The sequence below is a fragment of the Danio rerio genome, chromosome 25 (assembly GCF_049306965.1).
Source record: "Danio rerio strain Tuebingen ecotype United States chromosome 25, GRCz12tu, whole genome shotgun sequence".
In the NCBI taxonomy this organism is placed as follows: domain Eukaryota; kingdom Metazoa; phylum Chordata; class Actinopteri; order Cypriniformes; family Danionidae; genus Danio; species Danio rerio.
Genome location: NC_133200.1, coordinates 35585001 through 35606834, shown reverse-complemented (window position 1 = coordinate 35606834; position 21834 = coordinate 35585001). Strand labels below are relative to the sequence as shown.

Sequence of the window (21834 nt, the reverse complement as noted above, 5' to 3'; positions counted from 1 at the left end):
AACACCCATACACTTTTGCATTTACTGACATACTCTATGGTCAATTTAGCTTATTCAATTCACCTAAAGCACATGTGTTTGAACTGTGGGGGGAAACCAGAGCCAACACAGGGAGAACATGCAAACTCCTCACAGAAATGTCAACTGACCCAGCCGGGGCTAGAACCAGCAACCATCTTGCTGTGAGGTGACAGTGTTACCCACTGCACCACTATAATGCCCGCTTTAAGTATTATTTATGAACATAATAATATATGTTAAGATTATGATATCACTACTGATGATTGACATTTTAGCACACAAAATTGAAGTGTGTTCTCCAGACTGAATGCTATTTGTTTTACCTGCTCAGACGCTACTGAAAGACTGCCAGACAGAGAGTGCTGATTATCTGTTTCTCCACAGGAATCACTAATTACGAGGAGTACTCGCTGATCCAGGAGCAGGTGGAGGAGAAGAAAGAGGACGGGATGGGGACGCTGAAGAAAGACAGAACCCTCCTGCGGGACGAGAGGAAGATGGAGAAGCTGAAAGCCAAGCTTCACACAGATGATGATTGTGAGGCTCCTGGCAACTCTGAAAAAAAACGACAACATCAGCAAACAGAAACAAACCGCCCCGCCAGATTTTACACACACTCAGAGAATCTCACAGCAGCTTCACACAGTCCAAAACCACAGCAGTCACACCATACACTGCAAACAATCAAATGACAAAAGGTCAAGACAACAAATAATTGTATTACTTTGACTTGGATTTAAGTTACATGGCATCAACATGCCAACTAATTCTCATTAGATTACAAGTAGAATGTTGGGGTTTGGGTTTGTGTAAGTTGACATGCACTTGCAAAGTTTCTTATAGTCGGTTAAATGTTTGTTAAATGTCTGCTGAATGGAAGTATCAACAGGTATCAAGCAGACAGTCTACTAATACTCAAATGGACCATCAAAATAAAGTGTTACCATTTTAATAAATTAACCAGGTTTCAACTAAATCCTTTAAGTTATGCAAAGTTTAATTTAATATTATTTCACTACTTATTACTTATTACTACTACAGTAGTTGTTCATGTCATGCGTGACAGAAGAAATGCAGCATCACGTCAACAATCCTAATATGCTGTCCATAATAGAAACATGACATTGAGTGCTAATGCTAAGCTAATCTTTGATTTGTAATGAACTGGCTGGACCACAGTCGGATGTTTTGGGAGCAGGGTGTTGAGGAGAGCTATTGCTTTTGGTACACTGTGTTCCTGAAGTCACCGAGGTGGTGGTGCCACAATGACTTGGGCCCATCAATGCTGCTTGCAGCTTTAATTATTCATTCATTCATTCATTTTCTTTTTGCCTTAGTTCCATTATTAATCAGGGGTCGTCACAGTGGAATGAACCGCCAACTTATCCAACATATGTTTTATGCAGCGGATACCCTTCCAGGCGCAACCCAGCCCTGGGAACCACCCATACACTCTTGCATTCACTCACATACACTATGGCCAATTTAGCTTATTTAGTTGACCTATAGCGCATGTGTTTGGTCAAACTTTATTTTGATGGTCCGTTTGTTGAATTTAACTTACATGGCATCAACATGCCAACTAATTCTCATTAGATTACAAGTAGACTGTTGGGCTTTGGGTTTGTGTAAGTTGACATGCACTTGCAAAGTTTCTTATAGTCGGTTAAATGTTAGTTAAATGTCTGTTGAATGGAAGTATCAACAGGTATCAAGCAGACAGTCTACTAATACTCAAATGGACCATCAAAATAAAGTGTTACCATTTTAATAAATTAACCAGGTTTCAACTAAATCCTTTAAGTTATGCAAAGTTTAATTTAATATTATTTCACTACTTATTACTTATTACTACTACAGTAGTTGTTCATGTCATGCGTGACAGAAGAAATGCAGCATCACGTCAACAATCCTAATATGCTGTCCATAATAGAAACATGACATTGAGTGCTAATGCTAAGCTAATCTTTGATTTGTAATGAACTGGCTGGACCACAGTCGGATGTTTTGGGAGCAGGGTGTTGAGGAGAGCTATTGCTTTTGGTACACTGTGTTCCTGAAGTCACCGAGGTGGTGGTGCCACAATGACTTGGGCCCATCAATGCTGCTTGCAGCTTTAATTATTCATTCATTCATTCATTCATTTTCTTTTTGCCTTAGTTCCATTATTAATCAGGGGTCGTCACAGTGGAATGAACCGCCAACTTATCCAACATATGTTTTATGCAGCGGATACCCTTCCAGGCGCAACCCAGCCCTGGGAACCACCCATACACTCTTGCATTCACTCACATACACTATGGCCAATTTAGCTTATTTAGTTGACCTATAGCGCATGTGTTTGGTCAAACTTTATTTTGATGGTCCGTTTGTTGAATTTAACTTGCATGGCATCAACATGCCAACTAATTCTCATTAGATTACAAGTAGACTGTTGGGCTTTGGGTTTGTGTAAGTTGACATGCACTTGCAAAGTTTCTTATAGTCGGTTAAATGTTTGTTAAATGTCTGTTGAATGGAAGTATCAACAGGTATCAAGCAGACAGTCTACTAATACTCAAATGGACCATCAAAATAAAGTGTTACCATTTTAATAAATTAACCAGGTTTCAACTAAATCCTTTAAGTTATGCAAAGTTTAATTTAATATTATTTGTCATTTTATATAATGACAGTACTACAGTAGCTATGTTCATGTCATGCGCGACAGTAGAAATGTAACGTCACGTCAACAACCCTAATATGCTGTCCATACCAGAAAAAGGACATTGAGTGCTAATGCTAAGCTAATCTTTGATTGGTAGTGAACTGGCTGGACCACAGTCGGACGTTTCGGGAGCAGGGTGTTGAGGAGAGCGAAATATTGCTCCTGCGAAGGAAGTTCTTCTATTCTGACCAGAATGTCGACTCTCGCGATCCTGTCCAGCTCAACCTGCTCTATGTACAGGTAAACAATCATTTCTGTCTTACACTCGTTTGTCTTTTCTGCTATTTCTGACTGACTGTGCGAAATATAAAGCAAAAATCTACATTCATCTATTTTTAACAATGACTGATTCACTTTTAAATGTATACTGTAATGTAGAGATAATTGACGATTGAATCATTTTGCTGACACCATGTGATCTCATTTGTTTAACGTGTTAAAAAATATATGTTTTCTGTCCTCTTGAACTGGAAGTTGAGCTTATTTCAGAATGTTGATGTAATTCCAACTAAAATGTATATTGAGTAGGTGTATGGGGCTTTCTTGTTTTGCGTCATTCCCTTGTAGCAAACTGACAATAAGAGGGACATGGTTAAGAATATCAATATGTCAGTGCCAATATCTTAGTTTATAGTGTGGCGACACATAGCACGAGGTGCTTGCAGCAACCTAGGATCGATAACTGCTGAAAAAAACAGCTTAAACCAGCCTAAGCTGGTTGGCTGGTTTTAGCTGGTTGACCTGCCTGGTTTTAGAGGGGTTTTGGCCACTTCCAGGCTGGTTTCCAGTCATTTTCAGCCTGGTCTTGGCTGGATATTGACCAGCTAAAATCAGTTTGACCAGCCTGGTTTAAGCTGGACATAGCTGGTTTTGGGTGGGCTCCCACCCTGGCTAGGCTGGTCAAGCTGGTTTTAGCTGTTCATCTCCCAGCCTGACCAGCTAAGACCAGGCTAAAAATGGCTGAAAACCAGCCTGGAAGTGGCCTAAACTCCTCTTTAACCAGCCTGGTTGACCAGCTAAAACCAGCCAACGCTGGGCGCTACCTTGGTGGGCGGTACAAGGTTCACTATGTAGTTGGCGATTGCCTATACCTCCTTCTACCCTAAACCCAACTGTCACAGTAGCATGGGTGCTACTTTACTGGGTGGTAGTTGAGGATCGCCTTCACCTCCCTCTACCCTTAACCCAACCATCACAGTAACATGAGTGCTACCTTGGTGGGCGGTACAAGGTCCACTATGTAGTTGTGGATCGCCTACACCTCTCCCTACCCTAAACCTAACCATCACTGTAGCATGGGCGCTACCTTAGTGGGCAGTATAAGGTCCACTACGTAGTTGACAATCGCCTACACCTCCCCCTAACCTAAACCCAACTTTCACAGTAACATGAATGCTACCTTAGTGGGTAGTACGAGATCCACTGTGTGCTTGACAAACACCTACACCTCCCCTTACCCTAAACCCGACCGTCACAAAAGCATGGGCGCTACCTTGGTGGGCGGTACAAGGTTCACTATGTAGTTGATGATCGCCTTCACCTCTCCCTTGCCTAATCCCAAACATCACAGTAGCATGAGCACTACCTTAGTGGGCGGTACAAGGTCCACCATGTAGTTGGCGATCACATACGGCATCAAGCGAGGACATCTTGCAAAATCTCCCTAAGCTTTGAGCAAAAAGCAGGATATTTCTATGTAGTAAACTTGTTCCTGCTGCTTGTAATAGTGTTACTATGCTGTAATGGCAATGCTGGTAAAATTAAGCATCTCTGTTCAAATATATTCATTCATTTTATTTTTGGCTTAGTCCCTTTATTAATCTGGGGTCGCCCCAGCAGAATGAACCGCCAACTTATCCAGCACGCGGATGCCCTGTTGGCGCATTAACCACTGGACTATCGTGCCAACATTACTAAAACCAGTTTAAGCAAATTAATGTAGTTAAACTTAAAGTCGTGCAGAATTATATTTTGTAATAATATATGAAATAATTATTACAAAGCATGTTTTCGCTTTTGGTTTTCAGCCAAATGCATCCATAATTTTTAATTCTGGCCTTGAATTTCAGTGAATTTCAGCACTTCCTCTAATAATAACACAGTTTAATGACTCATTAGTCACTATTTTGACATTCTGTCTGTCCTCTGTCTGTCTTCTTGGATGGTTTAACTGTCTCGCGCCACTTTGCCAAAACCTCTTCATCGCCACCTGCTCTGAAAATTAATTAATTTCTCAGAGCCACTATCGCACAGACATTTAAGTGTTTAGATGTTGTCATTTGAGTTTTATGGAAGCTGTAAAATAGTGCTCTGCTCTTATGAATGAATTAATAGTCAGCCCAGAGGGTAATGCGCATATCTGCACAGCTGCTGATTTGTCGATTGTCTCTTTTTTTTTCTCCCCGGCAGGCAGTATGGATTACTTTCCCCTCACATCTCTTCCTAATTAGACACTTTTTTCCCCTCAGAGGATTGTGTAGCTTTTTCATATTGCAATGTTCATGAAATGGCAAAAAGATGAAGTCACAGCATACTGCATTTATATGCAACTATATGGGGAGTATTACGGCCAATGAGAATCAAGTTTTACCAGAGATAATCAGGCAGATACAGGGAAATTAACATATTCCCAGCCCTCTTTTTGTTATTTTAATTTCATATCCAATCATATCCATTACTGAATTTTTTTCTTGATTCTTTAACGTTATGCTGGAGTTATTGTAGGTTTTGTTGAAATGCAACTTTTTAGCAAGGAAACATGGGGTTTATTGCATCAAACTTTGTTTCTTGGTTTTTGGGTTGTGTTTTGTTTAGTTTATTTTCATTTTGCTTTGTTTTGTTTCAGTCTGTTTTGTTTTTCTGGATTGGGTTTTGTTCTGTTTAGTTTAGTTTTGCTTTGTATTTGGGGTTGGGTTATGTTTTGTTTGTTTTTGTTTTGTTTTTTGGGTTGTGTTTTGTTTAGTTTATTTCACTTTGTTTTGTTTTGTTTCATTCTGTTTTGTTTTTCTAGGTTGGGTTGTGTTTAGTTTAGTTTTGCTTTGTATTTGGGGTTGGGTTGTGTTTCAGTTCTTTTTGTTTTGTTTTTTGGGTTGTGTTTTGTTTAGTTTATTTCACTTTGTTTTGTTTTGTTTCATTCTGTTTTGTTTTTCTAGGTTGGGTTGTGTTCAGTTTAGTTTAGTTTTGCTTTGTATTTGGGGTTGGGTTGTGTTTCATTTCTTTTTGTTTTTTGGGATGTGTTTTGTTTAATTTCACTTTGTTTTGTTTCATTTTGTTGCATTTTGTTGTTGTTTTGGGTTGTGTTTCGTTTGTTTTTGTTTTGTTTTTTGGTTTGTGTTTTGTTTAGTTTAATTTCACATGATTTTGTTTTGTTTTATTCTATTTTGTTTTTTGGGTTGGGCTGTGTTCAGTTTAGTTTAGTTTTGCTTTGTATTTGAGGTTGGGTTGTTTTGTTTGTTTTGGTTTTTGGGTTGTGTTTTGTTTAGTTTATTTTCACTTTGTTTTGTTTTGTTTTGTTTTATTCTGTTTTGTTTTTCTGGGTTAAGTTGTGTTCAGTTTAGATTAGTTTCGCTTTGTATTTGGGGTTGAGTTGTGTTTCGTTTCTTTTTGTTTTGTTTTTTGGGATGTGTTTTGTTTCATTTCACTTTGTTTCGTTTCATTTTGTTGCATTTTGTTGTTGTTCTGGGTTGGGTTGTGTTTCGTTTGTTTTTGTTTTTGTTTTTTGGGTTGTGTTTTGTTTAGTTTAATTTCACATGATTTCATTTTGTTTTGTTTTATTCTGTTTTGGTTTTTGGGTTGGGCTGTGTTCAGTTTAGTTTAGTTTTGCTTTGTATTTGGGGTTGAGTTGTGTTTCGTTTGTTTTTGTTTTGTTTTTTGGGTTGAGTTTTGTTTTTATGCACAATTTTACTTTATTTCGTTTTGTTTTGTTTCATTCTGTTTTGTTATTTTGGGTTGGGTTGTGTTCAGTTTAGTTTTGCTTTGTATTTGGTGTTGGGTTGTGTTTCAGTTCTTTTTGTTTTGTTTTTTCGGATGTGTTTTGTTTAATTTCACTTTGTTTAATTTCATTTTGTTTAGTTATTTTGGATTGGGTTGTGTTTAGTTGATTGTCTTTGCAAATGCCCAACTTCTTGCCATCTGACAAGCTTTTAGGATCAGCCATTTGCTTCCCTGTTAGTTTGTGCAATCTCTACGGAAGGCCTAATGGTTGGTGGGGAGTTGGACTTGTAATCAAAAGGTTGCAGATTCGATTTCTAGTCCCAGCTGGAATTGAGCAAGGCACCTAACCCCTAAGACCTGCTCTGGGTGTGTTTCAGTCAAAGTTGGCTGCCAGTTAAAAAGTGTTTAGTAAGTTTGGAAAATATCTATGGTAAATTTTCAAAATCTCTACTGTACACCTAAAAAGTCCTTGATTGTATATTTTAATAAGGACAAGCAAGGGTATAGTACCAGAGCATCGACCATAGTTTACAGTTTTGACTGTGATACCATCTTCAACTACCCGGTTATCTGGATTCTAGGGTATGCTGAGGAGCACCATTGTATTTGTGAGTGATGGATGCAGTGCATTTTTTTGTATATTCATGCTGTTATATATGTTAAATATGTGCACTTGAGGAACATTTCTCCTCCTCCCTTTACTCACTCTCCCACTGCCTCTCTGTTCCTCTGTAGTAAGCACACACACACGCTCACACACACCCCCATGAAATTCTCTGACACAGTGCCACACACACCCACATACTTTGAGAAACAGAATAGCTGCACACACACACACACACACACACACACACACACACACACACACACACACACACACACACACACACACACACAGAGGGGTGTTTGGCAGGCTAAAGGGGATTTCTCCGCTCACAGTGAAGGCGTGATCACATCATATCTGAATATTTGTTCTGATGTGTTTGTCCGACAGTATCTGCTACTGTTACCATGTTGATGTCATGTCTGTTTGCTACGACGTGATTGGCAGATAATCCTGAGGGCGGGGCCAATCACACACAAACTTGTTTATGATGATGTAAAACGTCCATGAGCTCATCATGCCCCCGCTCACGCTCACAAAACGAGTGTGTGCTAATGACTTCACCCAGACTGTTTGAAAACTCAAAGAGACGCCACTTATTTTGTAGATGCTCACTTGGGAGGGCACTCAAGCGTTTCTTCGAGATGCACCCTTTCGGCTTTTAAACTGAACTACACTCAGGTGGATTTCAGGAGACTCTTGAACAGATGTGCTGTCAGCTTTCATAGAGGCCGCAGGCTTCTGTAATATTAGACTGCACTCGGTGTCACTACAGTGTTATTGAAACCTCTTAAAGAGACAGTGACACAAATCATAGCTCTGTCAGGATTTACTCTTGCTTATGTCAGACGGGAAATATCTTTCCTGAAAAAAATTCAAATGCTTTTGTCAGCTGAAAACCTTTAATCTAAACATTTGTTTATATACAGTTGACGTCAAAATTATTAGGCCTCCTGTGAAATGTGTGTTCTTTTTCAAATAGTAATTTTGAGTTGGATTTTGTTTTGTTTAGTTTAGTTTCACTTTGTTTTGTTTCATTTAATTTTGTTTAATTTTGTTTTTTGGAGTTGGGTTGTGTTGTTTTTCATTTAGTTTAGCATCACTCCATTTTGTTTTGATTTGTTTTTAGTTTTTTTAAGTTGGATTCTGTTTTGTTTTGTTTTATTTAGTTTCACTTTGTTTCGTTTTATTTAATTTTTAATTTAAATTTTGGGTTTGTTTGTGTTTCGGTTTTTTTTTGGGTTTAGTTTAGTTTCACTTTGTTTTGTTTTGCATTGCTTTGCTTTGTTTTTGGGTTCGGTTGTGTTTGATTTCGTTTAGTGTAATTTCACTCTGGTTCTTTTAGTTTCGTTTTGTTTTCTTTCATTTAGTTTTGTTTCACTCCCGTTTGTTTTGCTTTGCTTAGTTTTTTCAGTTCAACTTCACTCTATTTTGTTTTTTGTTTTTTTAGTTGGATTGTGTTTAGTTTAGTTTAGTTTTACTTTGTTTTGTTTCATTTAATTTTGTTTCGTTTAGATTTTTTTTTTTTTTTTTTTTTGGTTATGTTACATTTAGTTTAGCTTCACTCTGTTTTGTTTTCTTTTCTTTTTTGTTTTTTTAGTTGAATTGTGTTTTGTTTATTTTAGGTTTATTTCGTTTTTCTTTTCATTTTGTTGCATTTTGGTTTGTTTTATGGGGTTGGGTTTTTGGTTTTATTTAGTTTAGTTTAGTTTAACATTGTTTTGTTTTGATTTGCTTTGCTTTGTTTGTTTTTTGGGTTGGGTTGTGTTTCATTTTATTTAGTTTAGTTTCACACTGTATCTTTTTGTTTTGTTTTGTTTTGTCAGAACTATGCATTATATATTTAACATATATTATGTTAGGTTCACTTCAAACGCATATAATAGAAGACTTACATGATTTCTGCAATATAAGCATTGTAGTTGGAAACATCTGTTTTTTTTTCTCACTTTATTAATCAAGGGTCACCACAGTGGAATGAACTGCCAACTAATCCAGCATATGTTTTTTACGCAGCAGATGCTCTTCCAACCACAAACAAACACTGGGAAACACACATACACCCATCTTGCATTCACACTCATACACTACGGCCAATTTAGCTTATTCAATTCACATATAGCGCATGTCTTTGGACTGTGAGGGCACTCAGAGGAAACCCACGCCAACATGGGGAGAACATGCAAATCCACATAGAAATGCCAAATGGCCCAGCCGGGGCTCGAACCAGCAACCTTCTTGCTGAGAGCCGATCGTGCTACCCACTTCGCCACCGTGACACATTTGTTATTTTATTTTATTTTATTTAGCTTTTTTTTATTTTATTTTATTTTATTTTGCTTTTATTTTATTTTTATTTTTATTATTTTATTTTATTTTATTTTGCTTTATTTTATTTTATTGTCAATCCTCCATTCACTTTCAGTAACGTCTTTGTCAGCACTTTCATTACATTAGTAACATCTGCTCATGTTTCCTGTATGTGTTACAGGCCCGGGACGACATTCTAAACGGATCCCACCCCGTGTCCTTTGATAAGGCCTGCGAGTTCGCTGGAATTCAGGCGCAGATCCAGTTCGGTCCCCACGTGGAGCACAAACACAAGCCAGGATTTCTAGAGTAAGACCACATGCCTTCAACAATGTAACTGTAACACACACACACGCACACACACACAGTTGTGATGTGATTACATTTTAGACCAGACAATTATATGCAAGAATTGAGTTTTGTCTGGAAACTTTAAAGAGCCGCTGTGGGTGTACATTTTGAAGATGTAATTCCTGGCAGGATGAGCTCATGTGTTTTGTTCTGCTCGGAGGGGAAAGTGTTGTAAATATCAGTGTAAAACTGTGAAATGTGTTTGCAGCCTGAAGGAGTTCCTACCAAAAGAATACATCAAACAGAGGGGGGCGGAGAAGAGGATTTTTCAGGTACGTGACCCTCATGTGGCTTCACTCACTCTGTTAGTTCTAAAAAAGGAATAGAGGCAAATAGTCGGACTTAAATCATCCAAAATAAAAGTTTTTTTTGTAACACTTTAGAATAAAAGTCCATTAGTTAATTACAGTTTTTCTCAGTGGCTTTGGTGCATTTCTCACTACACTGTTTACATTTGCACGACAGGTTATGCATTTCTCAAAACAATTAGTCATTTGTGCACATCCTAGTAGCAGTTTCTCATTCCTTTCATCAAATTGCAGATGCTTTTGGACGTGCATCAATTGCTTTCATTCAATTCTCTGCTGTTTATAACATTATCATTTGCTTATGTCATGTCAGTTAAAATGAACTAAACTTGTAAATGCTGAATAGTCATTCTATATAAAACTAACAGTCCTCATTTCATTACTTGAGTCATTAAATACAAAGATGTTGAACTTGATGTCAAAATCGGTCAAGCAAACTTTATAAAAAAAAATTTAAACTTTATTTTCCTGAAAATGTATTTACATACAAAAAGTTGAACTAGTTGTCAAAATCTTTCAAGAAAATTTTATAAAACAAATTGAAATGTTTATTTTCCTGAAAATGTCTTTAAAATTGAACAATTTGATGAATGATTTACAGACCTGTGTATGTTGTAGGCTCAGTTCCAATGTGTTCTGCAATATTATTTACAGTTGTGCACTGCTCTACCTAAAGGAAGCTTATGGTTGTTGTAAATAAGGGTGTGTTTATTCTTTTGCTCAATGCTGGGAATAAATTAGGATTGTAAAGAGCAAATGCAGTAAAAAAAGTGAAACATACATATTCAGTGTCTTGTACTCAGATACCTCACTCAATGCAGTGATGTCTCACTTTACTGTAGTTTTCAAATGGCTGTGCGAATAGTATAAAGTGCTGTCTTGAGCATTTTCAGGAAGTGTCACCAAAATTAGACTTTTTTTTGCATTGAAAAAAGGTCCAGAGTAAACTCATAATGAAAACATGACTAAGCCATTTGACTATCTTGTTCATAAACAATAGTGTCAGGACTTTTCATTTTGATGACACTGACACTTTGATTGACATGAATACTTGCTTTTGAGGAATGAGCTCTCCATTTTGAGCATGTGACGCGCTTTTGCAGGTTATCAGCTAGGTTTTGCAGTTTGTACTAATTGTTTTGAGAAATGCATTAACTGTTGTGCAAAAATGCACTAGTGTTGTGAGAAACACACCAAAGCGACTGAGAAAAACTGTAAGCTAACATTAGGTATCAATATTCTTGTAAATCATTGATTAGACATTATTAAACATGAACTAATGCAACATCAAAATCCTAAGTTGTGCTTGTTAACATTAGTTAATGCACTAGGTTAACATTAACTAAAGTAATATTACATTAACTATAGGTAATATATATAAATGGATGCAATAATAAATGTATTACTAATAGATTGTGAATACATTAACTAATGTAACTAATGGATTGTTGTTTTATAGTGTTACTGTATTAGTAGGTAGTCAGCAAAAAGGGATGGTTATAACATTTATTAATATGTGCAAAACTGCAGGAGGTGAATTGGTTATGTTGGATTTTACTTATTTGCTGAGGTTATTCTACATATTTCATGTTAATATTTTGGATATATCTAAATGCAGTCAAAATACTGTTGTATTTCCTTTTATTATCTTTAATTAAAAATCAAATTAAGAGAAAACATTTTAATTCGTTTAAATAGATAATAAAAACAGGGTTGAAATTTGTTGATTGATAAATTAATGAATAAATAAATACGTATAAACCTGTATATAATAAGAAAAATATTTTTAAAACAAATAAGACTTTCTCCAGAAAAAAATATTTTATAGGAAATACTGTGAAAAAAATTCCTTACTCTGTTAAACATCATTTGAGAAATATTTAAAAAAGAAACAAAAAAAATGTACAGGAAGGCGAATAATTTCGCCTTCAGCTGTATGGATTCCATCCCAGAACAACAAGCACAACAGCAAGACATTTATTTGTGATTTGTTCCTGTATTTCTTCAAAATATGCATATGTACTGAAATCCCAAAATGTGTTTGTTTAGCATGTTAGCAACATATATTCTGGATCTGTTCATTTTATTCCTAGAAGTCTCTCCTAGATCAAAAATAATGCATTGTAAGGGTAATAACAGAGGCACAAATTATGTAGACTGTGAATTGAAACAACCACAGACTAAGTTGTCCTTTAAACAAAAGGTTATTGGGTCAAATGCCACAGTGGCTAAAAAATGTGCATGTCTTCAAAACATAAATAAATAAATAAATAAATAAGTATAATTAAATATAATTAAATAAATAAATAAAATAATTAATTAAATAAATAAATAAATAAATAGATAAATAAATAAATATAATTTTAAAAAGTAAAAAAACTATAAAATAATAATAATAATAATAATATAAAAAATAATAAATACAATTCAAATTAAAAAGATAAAATAAAAATAAATTATTATAATTATTATTATTTTCTCCCAAAAAATTCAAAATTCATGTCTTTATCTCTTGCCAGGATCATAAAACCTGTGGCGAGATGACGGAGATTGAGGCTAAAGTCAAGTACGTGAAGCTCGCCAGATCCCTGCGCACATACGGAGTCTCCTTTTTCCTGGTCAAGGTGAGTTTTATGCAGTTTTTACAGAACTTTTGAATGAGCCACCTTCAGTGTTCAGGATAACACACCATATCACAAAGCGTGAATCATCTTAAACAGGTTTCTTGAACATGACAATGAGTTCACTGCACTCAAATGACCTCCACAGTCACCGGAGCTCAATCCAATAGAGCACCTTTGAGGTGTGGTGTAGCGAGAGATTCGCATCATGGATGTGCAGCCAAAAAGTCTGCAGTGATGCTATCATGTCAGTATGGAGCAAAATCTCTACTGAATATTTCCAGTATCTTGTTGAATCTATGCCACAAAGGATTAAGGCAGTTCTGAAGGCAAAAGGGGGTCCAACCCTGTACTAGTAAGGTGTACCTAATAAAGTGGCCGGGTAAAAAAATGTAGTGAATAACAAAACATTGTATTTAACCACAGAGAGCTGCAATTTCCAGCCATAATCAAGTATTCCAGAGAGTCTTATAATTATTTGTTAGATCCAGAACAGTAAGCCTGTGTTTGTTAATCCTAAAAACAAGGTTTTGAGAAAGCGTTTTGTTTACTCCGGTTCTGTTTGTGTTTTCAAGACTATTAAGCGTTTTTAATCTGTACTGCACACAGAAGAAGATTTACAAGCCGCCACTCAGGGATCAGTTTCGGGTTGTTAGTGGAGTGTTGCTAAGTGGCCAGTTTCAAATTAACAGTGCCTAACAATAGATAGCTCCACTTTGAATGAGCAAAGGCACCGTTCCTGACTGCCGCAGACAATCGAACAATGAACATTTACCTCCCAAAACATCTATATTTATGCACCCTACTTGAACCTCACCCTTGAAAAGTGATGTCACTTAAGGACCACAAACAATATCAGCAAATCTTGCTGTTATTTATACAGCGCTCTTATCTGAGGTTGTTATTTTCGACCCTCAGGTGGACACAATAGCCCAGAGACGTACTGCACAAGAGGCCGTTTAAACATTTAGTGTTGTTTTAATGTATTTGTGTGGCGGTCCGAGGCCTCTGGCAGGATGCCATCAGCAGGCAATTGTTTTGGGTTGTGTGTGAGAGCTAAAGGGAAATGACAGAAGGCACCAGGACATAACCGAGAGGTACGCAGTGTTTGAGATGACCGACCATGTGCCACCTGCACTCACTGCCTCTATTATAGTAACCCCTTTCACACAGTGATACCGGTAAATATCCGGAAAATTTCCGGAACGACTTTACCGGTATATTCAAAAAAGCGCTGTTCACACAGGCGAGGACGTTACGGAATTTTTCCGCAAAAGATCATTCACACATCCATCCCAAAATGCCGGTAAATTCTGACATCATTAACCAGAAATGAGCTCTAAACGGCTGCGCTTGTGTTTGCAAACATTTGACTACATTACAAACTCTTCGGATGGATCAGTATAGTGAACAACTCCAATAAAAACATAGAGGAACACTTTCGCATGTCGAGATGTTCATGATAGGTGTGTGTGCTGGCGCTATGGGCACTCACGGGCACACACAAAGCTTGAAGGTAAACAAACAAACAACGGATTATCATAAACATTTTATTGATAACTATTTACACAGTTAGCATTAGGAAGGAATATAGAAACGTTATCTGACTAACATCTAGCAGCTAAAGGTGTCTGGAAAAATATTCAAAGGCTTTTATTCTCATAAACCGCACGGACATGAATGCGTCTGACTATTCTGATTGGCTAAAGCAGGTGTCTCACGTCAGCACGTTCTAGACGTGGACGCGCTCTTTCCGGCAATCTTCCTTCTGCGTTCTCACAGCGCAGCATTCCAGCAAATAACCGGTAATGTTACAACTTCTCTTTCCGGAAAATAGCCAGAATGAATTTACCGGTATTTTCAAAAAGGGCCTGTTCACACATACAACCTTTCCGGAAAATTGCCGGCAATTTTCCGGAAAGGTCTGTATGTGTGAAAGGGGCTAGTGTCACGAATTTAAAGGTGGTGAGTCAAGGGGAAGGAGAGTAACATTCATTTTGGGTAAAACACATAAGCAAACACACAATATCAACAAGTGATGTCACGGTCGGTGAGAGGAAAAAGGGAGCGAGGACCCAATTGCAGACAAATAAGGATTTATTATAAAATACAAATAAAAGGCAAAACAAAACTACCCCGAGGGGGAAAACGTGAATAAAAAGGCAAAAACAAACTTGGCTGGACAAAGCAGGGCTGGACACAACAGGACAGGGAACTATCGACGACATGTGATGACGAACTGGCACAGAACAGAAGACATGAGGAGATTATAAGCAGGAGCAAATTAACACACAACAGATGAACATAATTAACTAATAATGGGTTAACAAGTGGGGTGGGGCTAGACAATAGACGGGAGAGCGCATGACAGAGACAAGACAAGCCATGCGCTCACACAAAACAGGACAAGAACATGCAGCCAATGAGAGAACTCATTAACCGCACGTTCATGACAAGACTAGCACAACACTGAAGCACATGACAAAAGCACGTGACCACAATGTAAACACAGAGTCACGTGCTTTGACAACAGACGCAAGACACGAGCACACGATGAATGAAAACACTCATCGTGCGCTCACACACGCAGCGTGAGTGTTTCATCCCAGCGCCGACCAAAACCGAAACCAACTGGATTGAGACGCTGGGAAAGAAACACCACGCTGCAGACAGACGAAAACACAAACACGAGTACAAGAGCGCGCGCGTCCGAGGCACACAAAGACAGAAACAGGACCAGACAGAGCTAGTGTCCGAGCTCTGCCACCAAAACAAGACATTACAAGACCAGAGTGGCAGAACCCTGACAAGTGAGGGACAAAACACCAAAATGCATGAAACTAAATGCAATGAAGTAAGTTTATTTACAAAGATAGTTATGATAATAATAAATGCAAATATATATATATATATATATATATATATATATATATATATATATATATATATATATATATATATATATATATAACATTAAATATTTACAAGGATATATTGAAATTTACAGACAACAAATGGAACACACGATGTTTGAACAGATAGAAGGGAGAGTTGGAGAGATGAGACGCGGGCGGCATCCAAACAATAGAAATCAATAAAACAAAACTATCTGTTGGCCCAACCTCTACCCTAACTATCCGAAAGAAAAATATAGCAGTTATTGAAAAGAAATCTTCACGTCTATTGCGCACTACCTAACCTACTCTAATATATACTATGAGAAAACAAAAGTACAGTGAGTGGAGCACGTCCCTACCCTAGTGTGTCTAACAACAGTGATATTCAAAAGTACGTGTGCACGATGTATGTCGCGCGGCATTCTGTCCCACATATGCGCATAACACCGAAGCTAGACAAATGGAGAGCAGACAAATAACAGCGGACAAATAACAAATTGTAAAACACTGAAAACGGATAGCAATTTCACTGACACACAACACAACACTGAAAATCGGGGCCTCTCGCATAGCGTCCTGTCACCACTTTTGTGCCACGGTGGCTGGATTGTAGACCGCAGGTGACGTCAGGGGGGCACCGCAAACAGCTGGGCAGCGGTAGCCAATCGAAGCCACTGTATTACTACTATTTACTGTGTGTACTGTTTTTTTTATTATATATATATATATATATATATATATATATATATATATATATATATATATATATATATATATATATATATATATATATATATATGAATATGTGTGTGTTACTTTTTTTGTAAACTTTATAACTGCTTTGGCAATACATTTGTAACATTTGTCATGCCAATAAAGCAATTATTGAATTGAATTGAATTGAATTGAATTGAATTGAATTGAATTGAATTAAATTTAATTGAATTGAATTGAATTGAATTGAGAGAGAGAGAGAGAGAGAGAGACTAGCGAAGAAGTTAGACAATAAAGCACAGCTTCAATATTTACTAGGGGAAAAAATGAGTGTGTCCTTCTAGCGGCCCAATACATTAATGTCTGTCACAAAAAGAGAGAGCAGACCAATAAAAACTTCAGTGATGTGCCTGCAAACATCCACACACACACACACACACACACACGCACACACACACACCTAGATGATTATAAATGAATCATTGTAAATATACTGATTATTATTGTTTTTATTACTGTTTTATCCTAAAAATGTACAGTTTATTCTGATCTATTTTTGTATTGATTTGTATGAATAATTCATGTTGAATAATAATATTTTATATTGAATATTAATGTGATATATTGAATAATATGATGTATTGTTGATATTTTATTCAAATATTATATATAAATATCATCTTTTTTTTGGCTACTACTACTATTTACTGTGTGTACTGTTTTGTTTTTGTTTTTTTATTATATATGTATGCTACTTTTATGTAAACTTTATAACTGCTTTGGCAATACATTTGTAACAATTGTCATGCCAATAAAGCAATAAAGCAATTGAATTGAATTGAATTGAATTGAATTGAATTGAACTGAATTGAATTGAATTGACTAGCGAAGAAGAAAAATAATAATAATAATCACGCAGCATAGCAATGTACATGAATGTTACATATAGCATTTTAAATAGCAGTTTGTAGTCACCTACATAGGTTTACATCCATTCAAGTAAAAACAGTGTAACAGTGTCTATCCTCAGTATGTTGGTTCATTCAGAGATCCTCCTTGGTTTTACCTTAGTCGGATTATTTGGTGATTGTTGCGATTGTTCTGAGCCAGAAATCAAACCCTCGGTGACCTCTTTTAAATTTCCAGCTCTGCAAGCTCTTTCAGCATTTATAAACTCACTGATTTGAACAGTAATAATGCTGTTGAATCAGTTTGAGTTCTCATCCTTCGGAAGTGCATGCGTAATGGAGATCAGATAGTAAAGAGCTGTGCAAGCAGACTTTCCCTCCTTGGCCTCAAGAGAGTTCCTGCACTAACACTAAATTCATTGACAGCACGCCTGACTTCCATGAAAGAGACCCCAGTTGGTTGTATGGCAAGTAGGTTAAAATGTCCTCATATGCCAGAGACACCTGTTTAAAACCTGCTCAGGTTGATTGGAGGTTTAATGGTCGAGTGTATTAGGTAGGTAAGTAAACCTCCTGTGCTAAGGATGCTGTTTTTAAAGTGAGGTGAGTAGTTCCTGAGGGATTAAGTTGGTGTTGTGACCTGGACAAAAATATTCCAGGTCAAGGGTGTTGTGGATAGGGTTTTGGGGGGGTTGGAGCTAGTAAGATCTGTGCAAGTAAACATCACCACCCCGTCTCAAGACAAGCACTAGAAGCTAATCCAAGGGTGTACAGACCAAAAATGCTGGTTTGAAGTGGTACAAGTAGCTCTAGAAGGGATTAAATTGGTGGTATCCGGATGGAAGTAAGTTTTAGGGGTGAGTTTAATTGAGACCAGCTAATAAAAGCTAAGTAAACTCATGACCAATAAGTCATGGCCTCAAGAAGACAGTAGCATCTGATGCTAAACATGATTTTTGTTTAGTGTCTATGTTAGTGAGATGTGCCAGAGATGCTTGTTTGAAGTGGGGAGATTTGAACCAGTGAGGTAACATTGGTGTTTTGACTCTCCCTGGCTTTAGGAGGTGGTGTTAGCATGCCTCCCAATCCAAGGATGCTGGTTTCAAGTAGACCTAGTAGATTTGAAAAGGGTCATGTTGGTGCCATTACCTGATGGGTGTAAGGATTCGGGGTGAGTTTAACTAAAACCAGCTAATAACAGCTATTTGAGTAAACTTCACTGCCATGGCCTTAAACCACTTAAACTTACCGGGTCCGTGACGTCATCGACTTTCGCTTTCAGATTTAAAGGGCTAGCATTGCACCAGACCTCCGTAAGTGGTGTCGTTTGAAAGTGTAGAATCTATATTTTATGCACATATGCATCACTTTGGTTTTTATTCTACTGTATATAAGTGATTTACACTTAAATACATAGTATTTTGGATACACGAGCTAGGTATTTTACATTGGTTCATTTTCATATTTTTTTATATGACACATGTACAAGTTATAGCTCAAATGAAAGCTCTTGCCGGTGCTCATACAGTTCTAGCATTCTTTATACTGAATTATATTCACATATCAAACAGTTGCCGAATGAATCGCGGTGTTTCCATGGCGCTGAAGTGAAAACAATACATTCATGATCAATAAGCAGCCCCGGATAGCACAGACAGCCGTCATCTCTTACCTTATGCTGTGTGCTTCAGGGCCATTTCTCCTCTTTATTTGAGGTGATGTGCATAAGTAATCCTTTTATATGGCTGACGTGGTCCAAACACAGTGAATTATGTTTGATCAAACAAAAGAATAGTGAAATATGAAAACAAGGATCGGTCTCTGTGGCTTGTATAGCACCTCTCATCAGTTGGAATACAATAACTTTTGCATAGATTATGGTAGAGACCTTTTTCTTTTTTCCTATGATTACAGACATGTGCAGGAACCACCAAAATTAATTACAGCACGCTAGACCACACAGAACCTAAAAGGTACACTTTCAAATTTGAGTTTTTAAAAAAAAAATTCAAAAAGCGCCTCTTTTTTTAGGTGTTTATTATAACACAGGCAACATATACAGTTATTTGGAACACTTTCAATAGTGTTTTATGAAAATTCAAAGGGTTTTCTTTAAAATGATACCAAATTTTTGCATTTACACCTCTGCATGTGGATTTGGGAAGCTTTTAAATTTGGGTAGGCAAAATCCAGGCGGAAATCCCAAAATAACAGCAGAGTTTAACTGGTTAAGAGGCGCAGAAACAGTGGACGCTAAAAACTGGTTCTTTTACTGTTTTTGTTAGTGTGATGTCCCAGTAATGCCTTTTTGAAGTGGGGAGAGTAGAACCAGAGGGTTGTTTTGGTGTTGTGACCTGTACTTTATTAAGGTTTTGGAGCTAGTAAGAGTTGTACAAGTAAAATCATTCCCCTGGCCTAGCAACAAAGAAGCATTAGCAACTTATGTAAGAGGCTACAGTCTGTAGTATCTTCGGTAGAATGCATTCCAAGCTAATGATGCTGGTTTGAAGTGAAGGGGTTATCTAGATCTAGAAGGGTTTAAACTGGTGCCGTGACCCGGATGTGAGTAAGATTTAGGGGTGAGTTTAACTGAGACCACCTGATTAGAACTTTACGAGCAGCAACTTATGCAAGAGGCTACAGTCTTTAGTATTTTTGTAGCATGACTCCCAAACCAGGTTTGCTGGTTTCAAGAGGAGTGAGTGGATCTGGACGGGGTCAAATTGGTGCCATGACCCGGATGGGATTAAGGTTTAGGGGTGAGTTTAACTGAGACCAGCTTAGAAGAGCTATGTGAGGAAACTTCACTGCCATGGCCTCATGAGGTACAGTAGCAGCTGATGCTAAAGACTGCTTCCTTTAGGATATAGCTTAAGTAGGCATATTGGGATGCAGCATATGTTACACTTTGATGGTTTTGATGTTTGAAAACCTTGTCTTTGACCCATGTACTTTTCATGTTTTCGCAGTCATTGAGTTTTTAAATGAGGACAAAAAACGCCAAACAGGATGACACCTCTTCCAAATAGCCTGATGAGGGAACCAAATTTTGTGATAATTTAAATACGGAGACGAAGTCATCAATCAGCAGCCCGTTGTATACTTGTGTACACACCACACAACACACAACCTCCATGTGTTTTTTTTTTCTCAACAGGAGAAGATGAAAAGCAAGAATAAGTTGGTGCCGCGTCTGCTGGGCATTACCAAAGAGTCGGTGATGAGGGTGGATGAGAAAACCAAAGAGGTGGTGCAGGAGTGGCCACTCACCACAGTCAAGAGATGGGCCGCGTCACCCAAGAGCTTCACACTGGTACAGTACAGCGTTCACATTTACATTTACATTTACATTTAGTCATTTAGCAGACGCTTTTATCCAAAGCGACTTACAAATGAGGACAAGGAAGCAATTTACACAACTATAAGAGCAACAATGAATAAGTGCTATAGGCAAGTTTCAGGTCTGTAAAGTCTAAGAAGGAAAGCATTAGTATTTTTTTTTTTTTGAGTACAGTTAGTGGTATATCCAGAGAGGCAATTGCAGATTAGGAAGTGAAGTGGAGACTAAATAGTTGAGTTTTTAGTCGTTTCTTGAAGACAGCGAGTGACTCTGCTGTTCTGATGCAGTTAGGGAGTTCATTCCACCAACTGGGCAGATTGAGCGAAAGTGATTTCTTCCCCCTATGGGATGGAACCACGAGGCGACGTTCATTCACAGAACGCAAGTTTCTGGAGGGCACATAGATCTGCAGAAGTGAGAGCAGATAAGAAGGAGCAAGGCCAGAGGTCACTTTGTAGGCAAACATCAGAGCTTTAAATTTGATGCGAGCAGCAACTGGCAGCCAGTGCAAACGGACTAGCAGCGGAGTGACGTGCTCTTTTAGGTTCATTGAAGACCACTCGTGCTGCTGCTACAGCGTTCACATGTTTAGTGTTTACTCTATGTGTGTTTAGTTGGATGCACTGGGGCCTGTATTGATAGTTTTCAGCCATGTGACCTGTGTGGAGACCTGGTGGTGGGTACAAAAATAATGGGCCGTAATGGCAGCTATACTGGGCTTTCCATAGAAATGCAGCACAAACCGGTCAGAAAGTGAATATATAAGGGCTGTCAAATGATTAAAAAAATTAACGTAATTAATTACTCTTTTTTTGTAATTAATCATGATTAATCACGAAATGCCGTATGTATCACAGAAATAAAAACACAGCCATTTAAGTGCCATTTAAATTTCAAAACCATGAATGCCATCAATTCAATTTACATGGACTCCAACACTTTGCTTTTATGATTAAGATAATACTGATTAAGAGTCAACCATGTGAGCAGCGATTTTTGATTACCTTAAAGGATCATGTGAATCTCAAAACATTGAGGTTTTTCTTTTTGTTCGCCATGCGGTCAAATTCCATTAGAACATCCTGAATGAAAATCTGCTGAATGAGAGTCAACTGCTGAA

General features: G+C 37.5%; 1 protein-coding gene across 4 annotated transcripts in view; it reads left to right on the top strand.

Moving 5' to 3' along the window:
- Positions 1-21834, top strand: part of tln2b (talin 2b) — a 259338-nt gene that overhangs the window by 109691 nt on the left and 127813 nt on the right. For all 4 annotated transcript variants that reach the window (XR_012400508.1, XM_073943362.1, XM_073943364.1 and 1 more), the window contains exons 5-10: positions 406-558; positions 2826-2968; positions 9757-9884; positions 10135-10198; positions 12754-12858; positions 20532-20687. Coding sequence is in view for 3 of the 4 variants with exons in the window: in XM_073943362.1 (XP_073799463.1) it covers positions 406-558; positions 2826-2968; positions 9757-9884; positions 10135-10198; positions 12754-12858; positions 20532-20687 (749 nt within the window). In the remaining variant the exon portion in view is untranslated. The remainder of the gene's footprint in view (positions 1-405; positions 559-2825; positions 2969-9756; positions 9885-10134; positions 10199-12753; positions 12859-20531; positions 20688-21834) is intronic.